The sequence below is a fragment of the Plasmodium gaboni genome, chromosome 13 (assembly GCF_001602025.1).
Source record: "Plasmodium gaboni strain SY75 chromosome 13, whole genome shotgun sequence".
Taxonomy (NCBI): Eukaryota; Apicomplexa; class Aconoidasida; order Haemosporida; family Plasmodiidae; genus Plasmodium; species Plasmodium gaboni.
The window spans coordinates 1,472,432-1,498,102 of NC_031493.1; the positions used below are offsets into that span (position 1 = coordinate 1,472,432).

The following is a 25,671-nucleotide window of genomic DNA, read 5'->3' on the forward strand; positions in this document are numbered from 1 at the left end:
AAATTTAAAATATTTTTTTTTTTTTTTTTTAAAAAAAAAAAAAAAAAAAAAAAAAAAAAAAAAAAAAAAAAAAAAAAAGGGGTAAAAAAATTAAAAAAAAAAAAAATTCCAATATATTTTTGAATGAAAAAAAAAAAAAAAAAAAAAAAAAAAAAAAAAAAATTATCCTATATGCTTCATGGTTTATGTATTTTTAATATATATGAAATTTAAAAATATATTATATATATATATTATATTACAAAATAAATAATATATCAACATATATTTATTAAACTCTTTTTAAAATAAACAATAATTCATTAATAAATATATATTATAAATATAATAAAATAACTTTTTTTTATATTTTTCTTTTATTATATACCTTGAATGATCGTATTATTTTTTTCTATCACAAATTCAACTTGGCATTTTTTAAATATAAACAAAATATTCCTTTCATATATAATAAAAATATAATTTGTATCCAAATAAGTAAAACATATAATAACATAGTTCTATATATATATAATATATATATTAGAAAAATATTACAAAAAAAATATAGTACTATATAACATAAGAAAAAAAAAAAAAAGTATTTATAAATATGTCTGTTTTCTTTTTTTAAATTTAATCTATGGTTTCATTATGTTGCGACAACGTTTTTTTCCGGTTTCACATTATATAATTTATTTTTTATATAATATTTATTAAAAATGAAATAATAATTATATAAAAAGTTATGTATTATAACAAAGAAAATTCCAATTTTTTTCCCTAATGTTTTTGTACTGTTATAATAATTTTATATTTATAAAAAGGAAAATAAAAAAAAATATTATATATATATATATAAAGGAATACAGATTAATTCACGTATGCATGTATATGTAATATGCTATATATTATTATTAAAAAAAAAAAAAATAATATATATATATATATATAATATTATATATAACAGAATTAGGAATAGAATTATGTATAATAATTTTTAAGAACAATATACCTTCCTTCATGTTACAGAAAAAGTTCTCATATTTTGATGATATATTTATTATAAAATATATGCATTTGGTCATAATTATTTTTTTATACATTATTTTATTCTTTTTGATATCATAGAACTTTTATGTTGAACCATATCTATAATTATAATATATATTATTCGTCTATTTAATAAATGAAAGAATATATATATATATATAATTAATATATAATTTATATATGTATAAACTTTGCACACACAATTAAACTACAAGGGTAATTTCTATTTTTATAAAAACTACCCTTTGGTATATATATTTTTTTTTTTGTATATGTTGTATATATTTTCATATTTTATTATTTATATATATTTAAGAACATTTCTTAAAAAATAAAATAATGTACATATAAATAATATACATACACATACATATTTATTATTATTTTTTTATTTTTCTAATTTTATCATTCTATGTATATGTTTTCAACAGATTAAAATATTTCATTGTTTTTTTAAAATGAAAAAAGTGTAATTTAGAATTTGATGTATTTTTTTTATTGCATAAATATTATTATGAAATTGCAGAAAAATATAAAAAAAGGCGTACAAAAAAAAAAAAAAAAAAGTGAATATTTATAATATATATATAGGAATATATGTTTGTTATTTGTATTTAACGGTTTTTATTGTATTATATATATATATATATATATATATAATCTACATATTGTAGTGGACAAATTATTTTATTATTTTTTTTTCTTCATGTATAAAGTTAGAAATAAAAAAATAGATCATTCGTATTTTAATAGTTTTAAATAATTCCATTTAACAAGAATTAAAAAAAAGTAAATAGAAATATTTACAAATATATATATATATATATATATATATTGAGGATTAATAAGAATGTAAGCCCAATGATTAACGTCTACTATATATTATATAATAAGTATTAGTTTAAAATTAAAATATGTAATAAATATATATTAAGAATTAATTACAAAATTGAAATATTTTTATTAAAAAAAAAAAAAAAAAAAAAAGATAAATTTTTAAAAAATTGACAAGAAATAATTATATATAACTACCAAAAATAAATAAAAGAGAAAAATAATATGTAACTAAATATAGTTAAATAATATATATATATATTTATTTATTTATAATTATAATACAATAAAGAGAGATTTTTTCAAAGTTTAAGGTTTAAAATATTTATAATAGTCCATTTTTGATTTAAAATATGATAATGAAAAGGAACATGAACATCCCACATATATATATATATATATATATATATATATTTTTCACAGTGTTGATATTATCATTTTGTATATATTCAATTAGTGGTTTTTAAATAATATGGTGATTTGTGCATTAAAAACGACATAAGAAGTGAAAAAGCATGTAAGGCAACTTCCTTATTTTCACATTTGACCAATTTTGAGATATATAAATATTTATTTTTTTTTTTCTTATGATTATTATATTTAAATAATTTTTTTATATTCGTACTTTCATATTCACTATTATGTTCTTTATTATAGTTATAATTTTTTGTTTTATGTTTTTTATTTTGTTTCCATAATTTCATATGATTATTCTGATCGTCACTATATGATATAATATCACTGTTATTTTTATGGTGTTTGAAATGTTTTTTTTTTTTTGTTTCTTTTTTATAATATTTTGTATTATGATGTTTAATATTTTTGGTTTTATCTAGATATAAATTATCATATATATTAATTTTATTGTCATTTATTTTTGTTTTGTTTTTTCCTTTGTCATTTGTTTGTGAAATATTATCAGTTGGTTCTTGAGGAATATATTTAGAATTAGTATGATAATGATGATATTTTTGTTCTTCTTTAAATTGATTTTCAAAATATTTTTCATAAGTGGATTTTCTCATTATACGTTTCAATTTATTACTTGAATCACTTTTTTTATATAAAAGTAAATTAGAAATATTTGTTTTTCTTTTGTCTTTGTTATTTTTATATAATGTTTTATATAATATTCTAATATAATATGATGGTTTAAAATCGGAAGGTTGTCTAAAAGGTTGTGGGGTGAATAAATTTTTTATTTTCCATGTAGATCTGTTATTATTAATTTGATTATTTTGTTCTATATTTTTATCATTACAATTTTTTTTTTTATTTATATTATTATTATAATTGTTCATATCATTTTTTGTGTCTTTGTTATCATCATTTTTATCCTTACTATTAATATTATTCAAATTTTTATTTTCTGCACGATTGCTTATTAATGATGGCTTGAAATTTCCAGTGTCCATTTCAATTAATAATATATCCACTTTGATTATACAATTAATATATAAAGACCATAATAATTTATCCTTCTGACAATATCCTAATTCGTTATTACTCACCCATAAATAACTTTTTATATTATTTGGAGTGTTATCGTTAATAGTATATAAAAGTATAATAGCAACAATATTTTTTTTTAAAAGTTCTTTCTTCCTTTTTTTTTCATTTATTACATGAGATGAAAAAGATAATGGATATTCATAATTTAGAAACTTGGAATATTCTTTTATTATACTCATTTTTTTGGGTCTAACAACAGATTTCATTGTTAAGGTTTGAATTTGATTTAATGTACCAATAAATAAAAATGTAAAAAAAGAAAATATGCTATTAAAAAATCCAAAAAAGAAACTACTAAATCCACTAAATATACCATATGATAAAACTATGAATGATAAAAAAAATATTTTATATTTCCCTTTTTCAGTTTTCTTTTTAAATTCTTTTGTTTTTTGTATAGCTATAAATGGTTTATATATTATATTAACAAAACTAATGGTAAGAATATTTATAAAAGATTGACAACCATAATATATACCTTCTGCACAATTAGAAGGTTGATCTAATATTTCATTTTGAAATAAATTACTATTTGTAACAATACTATAATTATCTGAATTTCTAGAAAATCTTTCAAAACATGTACTCCAGCTACTACATAATCTATTAATACCTTCAAGAATTCCTGATAATACACTCTTTCCAAATTTGCCTAATGTATTTAAAAATAAGATACAAAATAATAATGGAAATGAACATGAATCCAAACTTTTTTTTAAATCATGAATAAATGTTTCATATCCCTTTTTCCAATGTTTATATATTATTAATGGATTTCCTATAAAATCTATAGCACCTAATACATTAACCATTTGATTCATTCCAGGTGTAATATAATCATTCATTATTTCATTAAATATTAATTCATATAATGATCCACATATATTTTTCTTAATCTCTTTATCAAAATGTAATTGTGCATCACTTATATTTGGTATATTCATTATTAATACAACTAAAGCATTCATTACGTTTGATTCCATTATTTCACTTTTTTTATCATAACTAAGACTTTTATTTTTTATATTGATAATTAATTTCATTTCGTTAATTTCTAATTTAGATATGAATATTTTGTCAAAACTTATTAAATTATTTTTTATATTTATATTTTGTATTTTTTTCAATATCTTCTTTCTATTATTTAAAGAATTCTTGTAATATTTATCACATCTTTGTATATATTCAATCTTTTCTTTATCTAATAAATCAACTTCTGTATCTATGTTATCATCTGATTTTTTTTTCTTATTATATATATCTGAATATTTCTTTGTTTCATAATACACATTCTCCTTATTATTATTGATACAGTATTTATTAATGTTTATTATATCATTTTTTATATTAACATATTGTTTATTATCAGTAATATTATTATCCTTTATATATTCATTTATATGTGTATCTAATTTATAATCCTTTTTATCAACCTTAATCTTAACCCTAACCTTATTATTATTATTATTATTATTATTATTATTATTATTATTGTTGTTGTTGAGCTTGTTATTTTTGTTGTAAAATTTTATATTTTTTGTTTTTCTCTTTTTTTGGGTACTGTCTTTTTTTAATATATTATTTTTGGTAGGATTCATTTTGGATAACATATCCTTATGCTTTATATCCTTTGATATATATTTATTTTTTTTTTTAATATTTTCATATTCACTTAACATATTAATATAATCTTTCAATTCATTAACATCCAAATTTGACTTGTCATATAAATTATTTATATTAAATATACTATCTTGACTGTTTTTTTTTATTTTGTTATAATCTTCTAATTTTTTATAATTATGTGACTTATTATTTAATAGATTTCGTAAACCATTTGTTTTTTGATTAAACTTAAAATTAATTATTTGTTCATATAAATAATAATCTTTTAATATATGATATTTAATTAATTGTTCTATAGGACCTATATCCTTTTTATATTCTAGACTATCGAAATCCTTATCTGTCAATTCAATGTTCTTCTCTAAATTAAGTGAATTATAGTTACTTAAATCAAATTCGATTATTTTTAAAAACTCGTCAAATATTTTTAACATTTCGATAATAAAATAGGAATCAATATTTAAAGACAAAGGAGAGACTTTTATCTGAACATCTGACAATTCTAAGAAATTTTTCATATTTCCTCTTTTTAATTTAATTATATTAATATATAATACAGAATTATATTCAGAATAAAAAAATTGTGGTATAAATACTTTATAAGAATTATGTAGAGGGTTATTTAAATTTGTAATAATTAAAACATCATTATCTATAAATGAAGCATATGATTTATTTCTATTTGAATAAAACGAATTAATCATATTTAATGTACTACTAGACTTTGAAAAATTATTACTGTATCTAAAACTATATGGAAATGTGTCACGAGAAAATGTATTGCATGAATTTATATTACGAGAAAATGTATTGCATGAATTTATATTACGAGAAAATGTATTAGAAGAATTTATATTAGGAGAAAAGGTATTAGAAGAATTTATATTAGGAGCGTTGGTATCACCACAAATTGTATCAAATCTATTATGATAAAATGTATTAAGCTTATTAATTTTATTATTACTAATACTACTATATAATGCAATATCACTATGATTTATAAGATATTTGTTTTCTTCTTTAATATCCTTTTGGTTATTTTTATTTGTTTGTTTTTTTAAATCAACTATTGGTAATAAAACATTCTTATAGTCTGTATTTTTAGTATGATTATCTATTTGTAACCATCCTATATTAATATGAAACAAATCACGATCCATCATTTGTTTATAAATAATTAAAATATATTCCATAGAAAAATATAGAATTTCTTCTAAATTATGATTACTAATACTTATTCCTATACCTTTAAATATTAAATGAGCGAATATATTCATATTTAATATGATATTATTATTTTTTTTCTTTTTTTCTTCTTCTTTGTTGAATATATTCTTTTTGTATAATTCGGTAATAATATGTGTTGTTCTTTTATTTGTTCTTGAATTTTTATATACCTTGTTTGTTTTATTTTTTATCTTTTGCTTTATATTTTTTTTTAATTTATTTTCTATAGATGATGCTGAACTTTTCTTTTTAAAGAAATTTAATAAGTATTTAACATTTGGATTGTCTATAAAAGTTTTCATATATTTAATATGTTTCTTTTTTTTTTTATATGTATCTTTAAGACTATATTTGTTTTTACTTTTAAGAGTATCACGAAACAAACTTAATGATTTTAACATTTTGTAATTACATTTACTATTAAATGATATAGTATTAAAATTTAAAATGTTGCTTATTAATTCATCATAATTTTCAAATAAATAAATGGTTTTTCCATTATATGTTCTTTTAGTACATAATATATAAATAAGAGAATTTTTATATGTTAATTTTAATAAGGTAATATTATTATTATTTCCTAAATCAATAATGTTCATTTTTTCATCATTTAATTTTTCAATTTGTTGTGAAAATCTTTTGAGTTGGAAAATTTTTTCATTCAATATTTTAGCATCTTCTTTAGCCGTTATATAATTTTTTGCTAAAAAGCTTAGATAATTTAATTCTTGCTTAAGATTTGTTTTTAATTTATTTGGTATTTTTTTTAATAGTGTCCTTTTCTTCTCCTTTTTATATTTGTTCTTATTATTGTTATAATCATTTTTCTTCTTAGTATTCGATAATAGAGCAACTTTTAATTTAGGTTCTTTATAAGGATTATAAAAAGAAAAATTGAATGCATAATTTTTAAATATTTCATTAAAGGACGTTTTTTTTTTATTAGGGATTTTTTGAAGAATTTCTGAATGTTCATAAATTCCAACTTGTCTTAATTTTATATTATATTTCGTTAAATTTATTAAATAATAGGGAACAACATCAATATCTTGAAAACGTACAAATTTACATCCTTTAAATGTTGTAATCTCCATAGAACAACAACTATATTTATATGTTATATCATTATTTGTTTTTATTAATTCTTTTAAAATGTTTATATAAGCATCATCATTCTTACCATATTTCCTTAATATCCAATTTAGTTTTTGTAATTTTTTTTCTTCTATTTTAAAATTCGTTTCTGATACAACTGGATGTCGAAAATAAATCATACTTACTCTATTTAAATCTAAAACTTCAGACCAGTATAAAAATTTGTATTCATTCATATATTTATGTTTTTTAATATTATTATGTTTAGATGAATTTAGGGCTCCATTTGAATTTTCTTCGGAAAAATTTTCAATAGTACTGTTATATGAGTTTTTTGAACATGTACTATAAATATTTTCATTATTATTCTTATTATTTTTATTTTTTTTGTTTTTTTTTTTTATTTTATTATTATTAATATTATTTGGGTTTTCTATATCTCTTATTGCACTTAACCTTTTAGATATATTCCATATATCTTTATTGGTAATAATACCTTTTTTTTTTTTCTTTTTGGATTCTTTACTTGTTGAGTATTTTTTATTTTCCATATTTTTCTTATCATAATTTTTGTCTCCCTTTATATCATCTATTAGTTTTTCATTTCTCCTTTCCAAGTTTTCTAAATATAATTCCTTTTGTAAATAATCATCAATTAAATGATCAAATGTGTTTTGATATATGCCGCATATTTTTAACATCACTTTCTTTTTTGACTGTGGATGAAATTCTACATAATCTCCAGGTTGTAGTTTGTTATATTTAAAATATGTATAATTTTTTATAAACTCTTGAAAAACTATATTCATTTTTGTATTATTTATTATAACAATGTAAGGTAATATTTCCATAACGGTTGTTCTAAAAAAAGGCATAGGTGCAATAGACATATAAGTACTATATTTTAATTGTGGGATATTTTTATTTTTATTAGAACATGTCAATCTTGTAACTGATAAATCTGTTATACGAAAATCTTCTGATTCTAAGGGTTTATTAATATTATTTCTATAAAAAAAAAATCTGAATCTTCTTTTCTTTTTATATTTATATCCACAAAGAGTATTCTTATTATAAGGAATGTTTTTTTTATTATATTCTATTTCATTATCGTCATCACCATCATCGACGACATGATAATCTTCTTCGTCTTCTTTCTTATCATATTGGTAACTACAATCATTTTTTATTATATCATTTTTTATCTTTTCATTATTCATTTCATTTGTTCTTTCATTTTTTTTTATGTTTATATTTTTATCTTCTAGAATGAACTCCTTATTATCACATTTATGCTTCATTTGTTTGTCATCATCAAAATTTGTAGAATTCATAATTTTTTGGTTATCCATCTTAATAAAATTTCGAGTTTTAATCAATTTTGTTCTTTTAATCATATATTTTTTTAAAGGGTAATTCTTCCAATTTTTAATATCTTTTAAGGTTTCATGTGATATTACTACTTTATTTCTACGCATAGAAAATTCACAAGGCAGTAAGGTTCTAATATAAGGTTCAATAACAATCTCATTTTCATTATTTAATCGTTTAAGTTTAATTGGATAACTTAACCTATTTATAATACATGCAGATGCAAAAAATGTACAAGAAATAGAATATGTTCCATGGTAAATTTTTTCTAATGATATGTCCTGATATCTATTTTTGCCTGTTTCATAAAAATCATTAAATATTGCCCATATAGATAATTGCTTTTGATATTCTTCATATTTTGTTGTTTTTCTTTTATTATAATCACTATATTTAGATAATTGGTAATTATCGTTTTTTTGATAATTCCTATTTTTATAAGTTATCTGATTTTTTGTCTTGTCAGTAAGTGATAATGAACTATCAAAATGGTCATCATTTTTTTTTGTATTATCACTAATATTTTTATTATTTATATAATTAATTGTACTATTATTACTACAATGTTCATCAATATTTTGATTGGATTCTTCATAATCAAATGTGAAAAAGGAGGAAATATCTGGAGGTATTTGTCTCTCTAACATTATTTTTTCCCTTCCTTTTTTATGAGGATAATTTATAAAGATATTTCTTGAATGATATCCATCAAATGATATGGTAACATTATGAAGAAGGAAAGGTAATTTAATACTTTGTCCCGGATTAATTTTTATTTCATAAATATCTTTATTTTCTTCTTTTTTTATATTAACAATAAAATTAGTATCATCCATATAATTCTTACTTTTTTCGTTTTCATCATTGTAATCATTTTCATTTATTGAATTTTTATATATAAATACATTTCTATCAATATTGGCTTCTTTTATTAAAACTCGTTTATCATTTGTTCTGTTATGATCAGTATATTTATCAATTATATATATATTATCTTTATTAGTATCCTTCTTTAATTTTTCATTATATTTATCATCAATTAATGTAATTTTCTTTTGCTTCAAGTTTTGTTTTTCATCCAATGATAATTCATCATGTATGTCATAGAATGTGTCAACATCCTGAGCTCTTTTAATTTCATAAGAATTATGGTAGGACATATCATTACCTTCATTGTCCATACAATTATAATTATCATTATTATTATTATTGTGGTTGTTGTTGTAATTATCATTTTTATCCTCTTTATAATACGATGAATATTCTTCATTTGATTTATTACAAGAACTTTTCAAAACATAAGAATCTTCTCTGTTTTCTGAATTTTTATATTGGATAGATTTTTCCATAGATGGAAAACTTTTATAGTGACTTATGGTTTTCTTTATAGTATTTTTTTTTTTGAGTTTACTTTTTAAGACTTCACAATTTATATACATAGTTTTAGGTAAGCCATTATTGATCATTAAAACATGTTCAATACTTATTTGATAAAAATTGTGAGCATCTTTCCGATTTAGTACATAATTACGATTATAGACACTAACAACTGATGAAGTGAAATATACTTCTTTTAAATTCATATAATTTGTATTATAATTCGTAATAAAATTTTCATTATCTTCTTTTTTATTTTTTGAAAACAAATTATCTTCTTTCAATAAATGATTTTTTAATTTAATCAAATATGGCTTAAATAATTTAAGTGTATCAGCTACAAAAGGAGATTGATAATTTAACATATTATCTAATGTTTTTTTTGTACATAAATAGTCTGCATTCATTTCTTCATTTAAAAAATTATACAAATCTTTATTTTTATATATTTCTTCATTTTGTATAGATAACCATATGAATGAATTTTCAGCAACTAGCCAATATAATGGTATTGGAATTAATTTATTACTATTATTAGATATTTCAATAATATCCAATAATATATCATCATCATTTTGTTTTTTAAAATATTCATCTAATAATGCTTGTTCTAAGCAATTGTCTCTATCATAATCATATAAAGAGTCTTCATATGATGAATTGTTACTTTGACTTGAATTAATAGAAAAAAAAGTACTTGATATGGATGATAATGTAATGTTTGACAAGTCTGATATATTTAATGAATTATTTGATAATTTTTGAGATGAAGAGGAATTTTGTTTTATAAAATTAAAAAATGGATCATTAATAGACATAATATTTCTATAAGGTGTATTCTCTTCATATGAATATTCTTTTATCTTTTGATTCATTTTATTGATATCATTTTTGTATTTATTAATTTTTTTACGTTGTGTTTTCTTCCATATACTTTTTAAATATAATTCTTTTATTTTCTTTTTAATATATTCTTTTTGGAGTTCATATTTCAATTTATTTTTCTTCTTCTTTTTCTTTTTCTTTCTTTTATATTTCAAAGGAGCTAATGAACTGAATTTGATATCTCCTGAAATGTAGTGTTCCATAGAAGATAATTTCATTAAGGGGAAAATATTTTTAATCATTTTTCTATTATTCACATAGGATTCATTTGATGAATTTATATTTTTTTTCTTTATTTCTCCATGATCTTTATTATTATTCTGATAATTATTGGAATAATTTTTACTATTACGTTTTATATTTTCATTCACCTCATAATTATCATTACTATTATTATTTTTTTTATGTTTCTTATTTTTGTTTTGTTTTGTTTTTTGCTTAGAAAGATATTCATTTTGTTGTCTATTTGAATAATTATTATCATCCCTACTGGGATTATAACCATAAATATAATTATTATTATTATTATTATTATTATTATTAATATTATTATTAATATGATCAGAGCTGTAAAATATGTTACTTTTTTTTTCCATATTATTTTCTTGTTCATTTTCATTATTTGCATTAGTGAAATCATTGGAATCTTTATTCTGGTTTTCAATTAAGTATTCAATTTTTTTATCAATTTTCAATGTATATGTAGGTGGAGGAGATGGTTTCGTATTATATTTATGGAAATACTCTTTAAAGATACTACTTTTATTCACATTACCTGGTACTGATTTAAATATATAAAGGGGAAAATCAGTGTTATTTTTAATAGCAACTACGGAAGATAGAAAAAAATCATATTCTTGTTTTTCTTCATGACTAATTCGACTACTTGTTCTAAAATAGATAAATAAATGATTACGTGGTTGTGGAATATTACTAGGACACCATACAGTATCATTTTTTCCTGTAACATATTTTTTAAATAGATAATTAGTAGGATATATTGTATGAGAATTAGAATCCATGGTATCATTTTCTTGTTCCATTTCTAATATTTCTTGGTTATATATTTCTTGTTCAACTTGTTCATTTATATTAGGAGGTAATCTTCTCTCGGGTATAATTAATCTAATAACATCTTCATTTTCTTTTTCAGTATTTAATATATTTGATGGTATATCATATATATAATTAAGTAATCTAAATCTTATTAGAAAAAACTTCACCTTTCCATTTTCATGAATTGGTAAATCAAGTGATTCATTGTTGCTAATAATTTTCCATTGATATTTTAAAATATCCTTATTATTATTATTATTTAAAGAACTATTATCTGAATTACCTAATTCATCATTTTCATTTTGATATTTTTCTAATTTTTTACCATTCATTTCAGAAAATTGTAAACATTTATAATCTTCAAATGGATTAAGCGAATTATATTTTTTCCTATTAGTTATTGCATTAATAGAATTTAATAATATGTTTTTTTTATTATAATCACATATGGGATTTTCATTATTATATATTTCTTTACTATTGTATTTATTATTTTCATATTTCATTTTACTTTTAGACATTTTTATATTTTTATATTGACTGTTTTTTGTTTCTTCTATTATTGTACATACAGCTATAGGTTGTCCCAACAAATTATTTAACTTACATATATTTTTCATTTCTAATCTTTTTTTTTTCTTTATATAATTAAATAATTTAATATGTAATAATTGTTGAGAAGGAGAATTTAGTTTATCCATATTAAATTCATTTTCATATTTTGATAAATAATCACCTGGATATTGACATGAATATTGATAATTACGAAGAAGTTTTTCTAATATTAACTCACCAAATATGTATGTATCTAATGATTTATTTACTGTATGTAATACATCAAATTTATTATATCTGAATAGAATATTTTCATTAGTTACTAATGCTAAATCTTTATATTGTTCATCATTAAGAGCTCCATAATAATTTGGTAAATACATAGAAGTTTGAGTATCATCTATTTCACTTAAATTTTTTCTCTCTGTATTATTATCATCATATTCAGTTGGATGTATGGTATATGCATTAGCATTAGGATTTTTCAATGATACATCTTCCATCTTTTCATTTTTAGCATGTCCTTGAATTATTTTTTTCCTGTTTATTCGTTTATCTATATCATTCATATGTCTTCCTAATAATAATCGTGTTCTTTGTGTAATCATAGAAAAAATGATGCTACAACATAAAGATAGAATATTATCTAAAAAGTTAAAATTCCAGTTAATATTTATCCATGAAAAATAATAATATATATGAATTGGTGTATTTAATTCTTTTTTCATAATTATTATTTCTGTACATATAGGTTCAATAAATGTTTGATAAGAATTTTCTTTTTTATTGAAATTTTCACAATATATTAAAAATTCAATTGTACATTCTATGTCTTTACTTTTTTTGTTATCATTATTCTTTTTTAAATCATTAGACATAAATTCATTTTTTAAAAAAATATTTTTAAAATGCTCATGTTTCTTTCTATTTCCTAATATTTCATTTTCGGCTTCAAATTCATTTCCTTTTTCTTCAATAATTTCTAATATTTCATCCAACTGTTTTCGACAAAAAAGCTTTTTAACAATTTTCATTATTTCTTCTTTGAATTGTTTCAGATTCTTTATAAAATTGTTCCTATTAAATAATTTGCTAAACAAATTTTTATTGTTACGATTATTATTGATATTATGTTCTATATTACTATTTATTATTTTAGTGCTTTCTTTTGTTGGATTATATGTATCAATTTTTTCTTTTCTTGACAAATCTACCATTTTATCCTTTTCTATATTACAATTTATTATATTATTATTATCTATACTTTCAAAGTTATCAACTTCCATTTTTTTTGTTAACATATTATCTCTAAGTTCATTGTTCATATTTATATTTATATCTCCAACATCTGACTTACATTTTTTTTTATTATTATTGACATATAATGGATTTTCATCTGTTATAAAATTTACTGCACTTTTTCCATATGTATATATCTTTTTATTTTTATCAGAATTGATGTTTGAACATATATCATTAGTTATAGATGAATGAATTATATGACCCTTGTCTATATTACTATCTTGTATATTTTTTGTTTCGGATACTCTCTGAAGTAATGTAATATTTTTTTGATCAAAATTTTCTTTTTCATTTGTATAATTTGTGTAGTCATTAGAATCGTTTTTACTTTTTGATATTTCATCATAAGTATTTTTTTTTAAATTAAATAATTCCAACTTATCACTTTGTAAATTCATTTCATATATATTGGTAGTATTGAAGCGTACATTAATATATTCTATAACAAAATTGAATGAACATCTGTTATATGCCGTATTAGAATCCCATATTTGTAAAAGGATTACATCAAAATTCAATTGAACACTAACTTTAACATTTTCAATAAAATTAAATAATAGTATATTACTCAAATCAGATTCTAACAAATATGTCTGATTATTAGTCTTCATATTACAATCAGTATTTAGAATTGGTTCATTTGTATGGTTCATAAAATTATTATATTTATGATGAAGGATTAATGGTTTATTCAGACTTCTCTTTTTATCTTCCTCCATAGATATATTTTTATGAGATACTTTTAATTCTTTCTTTTCATCACATCCATCTTTATTCTTTTCTGTTTCAACATAAACTTTTTCTTCATTATTTTGTTTAGTCTCCATGTCGTTCTCTTCAATATGTTCTCTCATTTGTTCCTCTACATCAATAGGTATTATATTTTCATCATCTATGTTCTTTATTTTATCAAATGGAGCTGAATTATGGTTATTGTAATTTAACTTGAAATTAACAAGCATATTGTCATGATCCTCATTGTGAATTTTGAACTTTTCAGTATTCATTGAAGTATATAATAAATGGTTATTGTTTTGTATATTCTTTAATTTATTTTTTTTATTTAATTCAAAAGATGAAAATGATAAGGATGTTGACCTACTTAATGATGTTGATAATAATGAGGATTCATTAATATTAAAATAAAAATCATCACTCATCATATATTCCGTGAAGTTGTCATTAAATGAATTAATTATCATGAGATCATTTTCATCTTTATTTTTTGGAGTACATATTTTTACAATATAATTGGAAAAATCAAAAATGATATTATATAATTGATTTAATAAGGTTAATGTATTAGAATCAACATTAAGAACAATAGGTTCAAAAGAACAATTAATATCAATTCCTTCAGCTTCATTTTTATATATAATATTATTATTTTTCATAATTTTTAAACTTGTGATTTTATTAATTCCTAAAAGTCGTTCTAATAATATTTCTGGATTAGGTAATTTCAGTTCAAACTGAAAATTGGCTCGAAATGGTTGTAATAATATATTATTATATGGTACATTATTCCAATCTATATAAGCTTTTAAGAAAGAATTTTTTGTAACTGGTTTAGCTATTGCACTTGTAATTTGAGATAAAAAGATATTCATATTTACTACACATGGAAGATATGATGACATATTATTAAGAAAGCATATGAACTTACTATTTAAAAATTCTTCTATATCTATAATATTGTTTAAATTTGAATATTTTAATATTTCTATTAGTTTATTTCTTAAATTATGATTATTTTGACAATCTTTATTCTTAATTTGTGATTTCATATAATTTTCTGAATTATATGATGACATTTTAGAAAAATAATAATTATTCTCTTTTATATTATATTTTTCATTATTTAACAAATAGTCATATAAATTATCATATGAAGAATCATCATTTATGAATTCATACATATTATCCTCTTCATTATTTATTTCTTGCTTATTATATAATAAAATAAAAAGAACTGATTTTAAACAACCTTTTGTTGCTAATACATATGGTTTATCTGTATTGATATTTTTGTAATATTTTATTTTTTTACACAATTTTGTTGTATTACTTAGTTTTTCTTCATCTAGATCTTTACTTGTACTATAATATGTGAAGGATGATTTTTCTTTGTTAAATTTATTATTATTATTATTATTATTATTAATTATGGTTTGTCTTCTTTTATCTCGTTTTCTATTTTTCTTTTGTCTTTCTTTTCTTCTTTCATGATAATATAATTTTTTATTCATATATAGACCACAATGACGTTTTCTCTTTTGTGGTATCCTAATAGGATCGAGTGATATCCAAAATTCAAAATAATTAATTTCAATATCTACGTGAATATATGGATAATTATTTGTCTTACATAATTCTTTTGTATATGATGTATAATTTAAGTTCATCATATGGAAACAATCTGAGCATTCATTTTCTTCATATAAATTATCAATAGACATATTATTTTCATTCATAATTTTTGCATTGTTTGTTGAATGGTCAAATAAACATGTATTACTTAATAATTCTTCATTTGTTTTTGTTATCATATTGTTGTCTTTTAAAAAAGACGATTCAATTTTTATATAACTCTTTTTATTTTGCAAATTATAATTATCACTATTAATGTTATTGATATAATTCATTTGTAGATTATTATTATTATTATTATTCTTATTTGTAATAACATTATCATTTGAGATATCATTATAAAAATTTAGAACATTTTTATTTGTATTATTACCCTTATATAATAAATCAGATATGCTCTTATTTTTATTTATTTTATTAAATGTATAATTAAAAAAATAATTCTCATTAAATAAAATTTCTTTTATCATATTATTAATATCTTCTTGATTATCCATAAAACATACATTGTTGTAACTTCTACATGTTTGTTCATTAGTAATTATGTAATATTCTTCAATTGGATCTCCATCAAAATTGTAAAAATCAAACATATTTTCATTAAAATTTCCAATAATTTTTTTTGGACTTGAATATATTTCATAATTTATATTATAATGATTGATTAATATATGGAATGGTATTTTAAAACCTAGACTAGTAGAAAAGGATGAACTTAATTTTTTCACATTTAATATATCATAATTTATTTTTTGAATTTTATGTAAATGGTCTAAATGCTTATTTTCACTATCATCTAATTTTTTAAAAATATCAAGTTGTATTGTATTTAATTGTGGTAATAAATCACTTGTGTTTATTATCCAAGAAAGAAATTCATCTACAACTTCCCAAAATATTTTTAGTTTTGTTTTATTCAAAATAAATTTAAATGTGTGATTATTTTTGAAAAGAGAACCAAAATACATTAACACGAGATGTGTTTTTTCAAGATCTGGTAAATCTAAATTATTTATAGAATAATCAAAAGAAGAAAAAGTATCTTCAGTTTCGATTTTTTCTATATCACCTTTTGAATTCATTGAACTATTTTTATTTCGTTTATTTATATACATATCATCAGGTATATTACTTTTATATTTATAACTGTTTGGAAATGTTTTTTTTTTTTTTTTTTTTTCCATAGATTTTAAATCACTATGATATATAGAATTCATACTTAATAATGTTATATTAGTTTCGTCCTTAATATCTATATTATTCATAGAGTATAAAACATGAGCACAATTATTTTTTTCTACTTTGGCTACAAAAAATATATCTGATAATATTATTGTATATAACGGTATACCATATTGTATATTATTAAACATATTTTTTTGTAAATGTTCATTTAAAATAATAAAATTTTTATTACACAAACTAATATTATCATCATCTTCTATAATATTGTGTCTTTCTTTTTTATGAAATCTATTTATTTCATTTTCTTTTACTACACTAGTTAGATTATAGTAACTATTATTATCTAATAACTTATATTCATCATATTCTGTATTTCTATATTTTGTTTTACGTTTATATATGTTATCATTTCTATTATCTTTATTATATTCCATATTTGATATATTATCTAATAGTTGTAAACTATTCAAATTTTCCCATTCAGTTGTTTTGAAATTTTGATTTTTTATGGGGCTTTTTCTTTTCCATAATCTGATAAATATATTTTTGATAGAAAAAGAAAAACTACACGTAATTATAAAATTATTATTAGAGAATCTTTTCTTTATATTATCAATATCTATGAGCATATTTTTAACATTTCTTTTTTCATAATCATCTAAAGATTCATCACTGTCATAATTTTCTAATAAATCCACCCACGAGTCATCATCAGATGAGAAGTTATAATTATCATGAGGTATGAGTCCACCATTATGATAATCATACTGTATATTATTTAAATTGTATGTTTCATCGGACATTCGATATTTCTCATATAATTTATTTGTATTAAGTTTTGTTTTATTTAAATGTTTATACTTATTTTTTTGTTTATTCTTATTTTTTTGTTTATTCTTATTTTTTTGTATATTCTTATTTTTATGTTTATTTTTATTTTTATGTTTATTTTTTTTTTTATTTTTATGTTTATTTTTATTTATATTTTCACTCTCATTTATTTTTTCATTCTTATTTTTTGTCTTGTCAACATAATTACCATCCACATATTGACTTCCATTCGATATATATGTCGAATCCAAACTCTTCTTAAATTTTATACTGTTTTTAATTCTATCTATAGACAAATTAAGAAACGATAACTTTTTGTTTTTTAATGACACATCATCCTTTTTATTATACAATAGTATGTCTGTTTTGCTATCATTTTTATTAATAGATTCATGGACGTTTATATTTTTCTCTTCATATTTTTTTTCAGCACTTTGCCTATATTTAAAAATATCATTTTTTAACTTAAAAAAAGACAATTCTTTTGTTGTTCTTGTGTTGTTATCACTTAAATAATTTACAAATGTATTTTTTCTATATGTATTATATTTATTATAAAATGTGTTACTTTTTGTTTTCATTTCATTTCCTGTTTCTTTATGTTCGTCTAATTTAATATCAATAGGCAATTCATTAATATTTTGTATGTTCATTATATTGTATTGTTTTTTTATATGTTCATTATTTCTGAAATATTTATCATTTGTTTGACCTTCTAATGAATAATTTTTTTTATTTGTTTTTTTTAAAATTGAAAAATTTACATCATTTTGTTGTAATTCGTCATGTTTTCTCTTACCATTTATTGATTTTATTTTTTGATTATTTATTAAATCATCATCTTTGTGCTTGAATTTTTTATTTTTTATTTTATTTTTTTTTGTTTTTTTTTGTTTTTTTTGTTTTTTTGTCTTTTTCTTCAAGTTTATAAATTCTCCATCATACATATGAGAAGGATGTGTTGCTATTTTATATAACTCATTGTTAATATCCTTAGAAATTCCCAATTCTTTGTCTTTATTTTTATGATATGTGTTACAATAATATTTATCATTCAAATTTGATATATAATTGATTTTATTTTTTAAAAATATGATATTCTTTTTTTTACAGGCTAATTCTTGTTGAGAATAATGTTCAAATATTTGTGAAAATATTAAGAAAAAAAATTCCATATCATAATCACAAATATTAATACATAGTTTTTCTTCATTCAGTTTAACAATAAACATAGGATGAGTAGGATTAAATTTTATATGACATAAATGTATTGTAAAAAATGTATTTCCACTCATGGATAATACATAATTAGAATTATCATAATTATTTTTATTTTTATTATATTCAATATCATTATTATCATATATATTACAATTAGTAATATCATTCCATTGTTTTTGATATTTTTTATATAAGTCATTATCGCTATGTGTAATATTCTTTTTTTTATGTTCACGTTTGGTCCCCCATGATTTAAACAAAAAAGAATTATAATAATCTTTAGTGAAATTACAACAACATATATTAGATATATTACAACAATTTCCAGAAATATCACATGCTTTACAACCAATTTCACAATTATCATATGTTATAGTTGATTGTCTATTTTGTTCATACATATAATTTAATGAATATAAAGTAGTTTCTCTATCATTATATAATATATCACTTTGATTAGTACTATCTAAATGAATATTTATATTTTTAGGTGGTGGACAACTTGATGATCTTCTAATATTATTTAATTTCGTTTTCTTGTTTTTTTTGTTTTTATTTTTCTTTTTTCTTTTATTACTCATTTTTGTTCTTTTTATATATATATTTTTATTATTATTGTATATATGATTTTTTTTTGAAACAGATTCGGAATGTGTATATGAACTTAGTGATTTTCTAGTATTATATATAAGATTATAGATTTCCGATTTTTTTTTTTCATCATCCTTATAATTTACTGCATCATAATTTAAATTATTATAAGAGCTACTTCTCTTATGAATATTATTATTATTATAAATATTATTATTTTCATATGATATATTTTTATCATTATATGAATTTTGATTTGGATTTTTAATTTGATTTTGATTTTCATCTTGATTTTGATTTTGATTTTGATTTTCGTTCAATTTAGATATATTTTTGTTACGATTTAAATTAAAAAAAAATTTGTCTGGTGTTTGGTTTCTATTTGTATAAGTATCTTTATTTATAGGATGAAAAAGGACGTGAAAAGGTTTAATAAAATTATCATCAATATATGTTTTATAATTTTTAGCTGCCTCATGCCAATTTAATATTCTTTTTATATTTATTCCATTAAAATGAACAAAAAAAGAATCATATATATTTTTTTTGGAATTATCTATATTATAAGATTCTGATCTTTTAGATAATTGACTTACAACTTTTACTGGATTTAAATTAAGACTATAACCTTGAATTTCTGATTTTTGTCCTGATTTTGTTATAATAAATGATAACATTTTTTCTAACTCTATATCAATGAAAAAGCTTGTATGTTTTGTATAATTATCCATTATATCATTACAATATTTAGCTCCTAATTCTAAGAAATATTCTTTTTTTTTAAAAGAAAAATTATTTGTTTTCCTTTTATATAAAACTGATCTATTATCAACAAAATGGAAATAATCATTAACAAACGAATTAGCTATTTCTCCATTTATATTAAATATTGAATAAGCACAATTATGTAAAAACAAATGACAATCCGGTTTTTCTAATATTGTATATGATTGAGAATCATATCTTAAATAAATTGATGGATCTGATAAAGATGTAATATCATATAATTCATTACAATACATATTATTTTGTCTTTTTGAAAAGAAAAAATTTTCTTCCATTAAATATTTAAATTTTTGTTTTAAATTATGTAATTTTAATGTATCTCTTTGTATATTGTATTTATTATCATTTTCATTGTTATATAGTTCTTGTTCCTTTTCAACGTTTTGTCTTTCTTCTTTTGAATTCTTTTGATTATCATTACCATATAGATATGTATTTCTAATATATTTGTATCTTTTTAATATATCAAAGTTGTCTATATTGAATAGAAACTTTTTATCTTTATATTTATCCTTCTTATCTGCTTTAGTTAAAATATATAATACATTAATTTCAGGTTTAATATATTTGTTATCTAAATTGTTAATTATTAAAAGTAATGTTAATGGATATAATTCGATATCCATGGAATTTTTAAATTCTTGAGTATTAGATATTTGATTATGATAATGTATACATTGTAATAATAGAGCATATGTCTTTACAAAATTCACTCTTCTAGTATTTATTTTATTAAACGTTTCAATAGTTAATAAAATAGTGCTATTAATTATACATAAATCGAAGCAAAAATCTATGGTAAAATTTTTATCTCTAAATGATGTCTTTATTTTATTAAAAGCTTTTTGATTTTTCATTAAATTTTTTAAAACATTAATACTTTCATTAGCAACTTGTTTTACTTCATTTTCTTTTTTTCCATTTTGATAATATTCATTTGTATCATTTATAATATCTTTATTATTATCATTATGATTGTCATTTTTAGTTTTTGATTCCATATCTTTTCTTAATTCTTGTAATTTTGAAAATGCCTTAGTTCTTAACAAATTTATAATATGTATAGAATGAGTATTTTCAAATAATTCACAATATTTTTCTGCATCTTCCTTTTCTTCTTTTGAAGAATGAGTATCTAATAATTTTAAAACCCATTTATTTATATAACACATTTCTTCATTAGGTGTTGCTTTAGCCTTCTCAAATTGAGATAAGATACCTGTCTTCCAAATAGAATATGTTACAAAATTTAAATTTAACCATTTTATTAAATTAGACATTTGATTATCAGAAAATATTATTTTCATATTTTTTAATGTAACAAAAACACTTATTTTAGGTAAACATTCATCAAATTCATTTTCACTTCTTCTTTGTATACCCCAAGATGAAAAACATCTAGAAAATGGACGTTCACCATGATCTGTTGGAATTAAACTTAAATATATTTCTACATATCCTTCAAAATAATTTGGATTAATAATATATTCATGCTTTATATTTTTTGTAAGTCTCAAAAATATATAGAAATAATTCAATTTACTTTTATTTATTTTGTATGTTTTTTCATACATCAAATAAACTGAATGTATTTTTTTTCTTTTCTTATTTCTTATTTTCTCTTTTATTTCATTCTTCTTCATATAATTCATAATTCTATATTGTTCCATTTTTATTTCTTTTCTCTTATCATCTAATTGTATACATTTTTCATAATTAGATACTAAATTATGAGATGAATCATTAAAATTTTGATTTTTATATTTCTCATTATTTGTATTGTCATATTCTTTTCTTCTTTCATCTTTATAATTCTTTGCACAATTTTCTTTCCTTTCATTATATAACTTTTTTTTTTTTTTTTTTATTTTCTCTGTCATATATTTCATATTATTCTTATCATTATCACTAAAACTAAAATGATAATTCTTGTCAGTATTTTTAAAATGATGAAATGTAGAAATAGGTTCGCCTTGCTTATTATCGATAACGTCGTAATATTTTTCTTCATCTTTTTTTTCATATTTCGAGTAACCATTTTTTTTAAAATTGAAATTTTTTTTTTTCCTATCCCTGTTTCGTTTCTTTTTATATTTAGAAGAATATATATCTTCACTGTTAAAATCTAGATCGGACATTTTTTCTTTTGTAGTAAAATAGTCATCACTTATATTGTGATTATTTGAACTAAAATCATTTTCTTCATTTTTATGACTGTTCATATTTTTTGGTAACTTTTTCTTCTGAAGTATTTTGGTGAAGGACTTCATAGAAAGAAAAGAGACAGCTTTGTTTAAATAATAATTGGATGTAATTTTTTTGGTATAACTTATATCACTATTAAAAGAATTATTATTTTTCTTATTATTATTATCAATGTAAGTATGGCTCCCCATTGTCTCCTGTTCATTATTATAACTATTAATTTTATTAGTATTCGTTTTGAATTTTTTATTAATAGAATTATTGTGATCATTAATATACTTATTCTCATCAGTATTCTTACAAGTTTGATAGAAGGAATCATCATCTTTCTCCTGTTGTACATTTTTATCATTTGTATTATTTTTCCTTTTATGTCTTTGCTTTTTTAATAATTCTTCTTTTTTTTCTTTGATAAAAGAATTTTCCAAAGAATCTGCAAAGAGTGTAATACAGGCTATCCAACTTATATCATTATCAAGTTTTATATCATCCAATAATATTGGCATGTCAACTTTCTCCTCTTTCTTTGATGAGAATGGATTAAATTTGTAGAAATTACTGATAGATATAGAACAATTATTATCTTTGTTTTGTTCATGATTATGTGTGTTTTTTATCTTATTATTATTCATATTATTATTTATAATTTTTTTTTTTTTTTTTGCTGAAAATGTATCATTTAATAATAAAATTCTTTGATTTATTTTGTCCATTTTATTTATATTATTATCATTTTTGTAAACATAATAAGTACTTTTCTTAATACTTTTAATAATATTAAGAAAGCTTTCTAGATTTTGTTGATTAGACCTTTTATTTTTCTTTTTTTTTAAAAACTTTTTCATATTATTATTATGTTTTGAATTCTCTTTTTTATATTTTTTATTACCATAGAAATTATTCATATTATGCATTTTTCCATTCATATGTACTTTTTTCACATTTTTATTATCATTTGTGTAATTTGATTTTATATTTATTTCTGGATAATTCCTTTCATCCATATTACAATAATTTATAAACATATCTCTAAACTTGTTAAAATATTTTTTGTTGGTAATATTTTTCATGTTCAAAGAATCCATATAAAATGCTAATCTTTTAACTGTTATCATATTAATCATTGTATTACTGACAAGTTCTTTTTTTTTTGTATAATATCCATCTCTATTAAAAGGCAAACCTTCTTTCGGCATATTCAAAAACAGTTCTTCAATTTTAATTCCTAAAGCAAAGCAATTAGAAGGATTACTTGTAAAATCTTCTATTCTAATATGTACATTTTTAATTGTTATATTAATATTATTTATTAATGACAATATCATTTGCCATATAACACCCCCTTCTGCTGAACAAACTATAGCTCTATATTCAGAAGAAAGTAATAAATTCTTTTTATTTTCGATATATTTTTCTTTATATAACTTATCATCAAAATATTTAGAAGGTATCGTAGACAAAACTATTACTACATCTTCGATATATACATTTATTGGATTCTTCATAAAATATAATAAGGGTAAATTTATTTTAAAATAACCAACACATCCAAAATTTAATCGACATGGTATATCTATTAAATCTATCACTGATTGTTTTAAATGAATATTAGTTAATTCCAATTTACCACTCAATAAATCACTTAATGCTAATTCTTCATCGTTCAAACCATATATAAAATTTCCCAATATTTTGTATAATATATCTGAAAAAAATTTCTGAAACATTCTTACATATTTATTTATTTCCTTCAAAAATTATTAAATATAAATATATACATATGTAAATAAATATAAATAAATAAATATATATATATATATATTATATTACTATGGTCTATTTTTATAAATATAACAACAAATAAATACATATATATATATATATATATATATATATATGTATATATTTATTATTCACTTATTTATATATTTTTTTTATCAATATATATTGACAAATATATTTTTATATTATTATTTTTTTTTTTTTTATTCTGAAGAAATTAATACATTCAGACAATATGTTTATTTAAAGTTATTTTATATGCATCATATTTTTTTTTGCATATTTTCGTAAATTTTTAGCAATATACAAAAAAAAAAAATTTAAATTAAAAATTAAAAAAATTAAACAATGTATACATACAAATATTTAAATATCTATATATAAATGTAATATTTTTTTTCTTTGATTTTTTATTTTTTTCTTTTGGATTCATAATAATAAAAAAAAAAAAAAAAAAAAAAAAAAAACAACTTCTCTGCAATACTTGTATGCATATAGTTTATTTTCCCTATTGAATTTCCAATTATTTTTTTTTTATTTGTGTATTTTTATGTATAACAAATTATATATATATATTTTTTATTTATAAATAATTAATTTTTTCGAATTATCGTTATTGCATTATCCACAAAAAAAAAAAAAAAAAAAAAAAATATATATATATATATATATAAAAATAAAAAAAAAAAAAAAAAAAAATAAAAAAAAATAAAAATTTTAAAAAAAAAAAAAAAAAAAAAAAAAAAAAAAAAAAAAAAAAAAATTATAAATTTTAAAAAAAAATTTTTATATTAATTTATATAAAAAAAATTATTTTATAATTTTTTT

At 19.3% G+C, this 25,671-nt stretch overlaps 1 protein-coding gene across 1 annotated transcript; it reads right to left on the bottom strand.

Annotated features, from left to right (window-relative positions):
• Window positions 1-2,315: 2,315 nt before the first annotated feature.
• On the bottom strand, window positions 2,316-24,788 carry PGSY75_1343800 (hypothetical protein; the record flags this gene model as incomplete). Its single annotated transcript, XM_018787471.1, has 1 exon — window positions 2,316-24,788. The coding sequence occupies one exon, from the start codon at window positions 24,786-24,788 to the stop codon at window positions 2,316-2,318; it is 22,473 nt and encodes a 7,490-aa protein (XP_018640213.1).
• Between the last annotated feature and the right edge of the window lie 883 nt (window positions 24,789-25,671).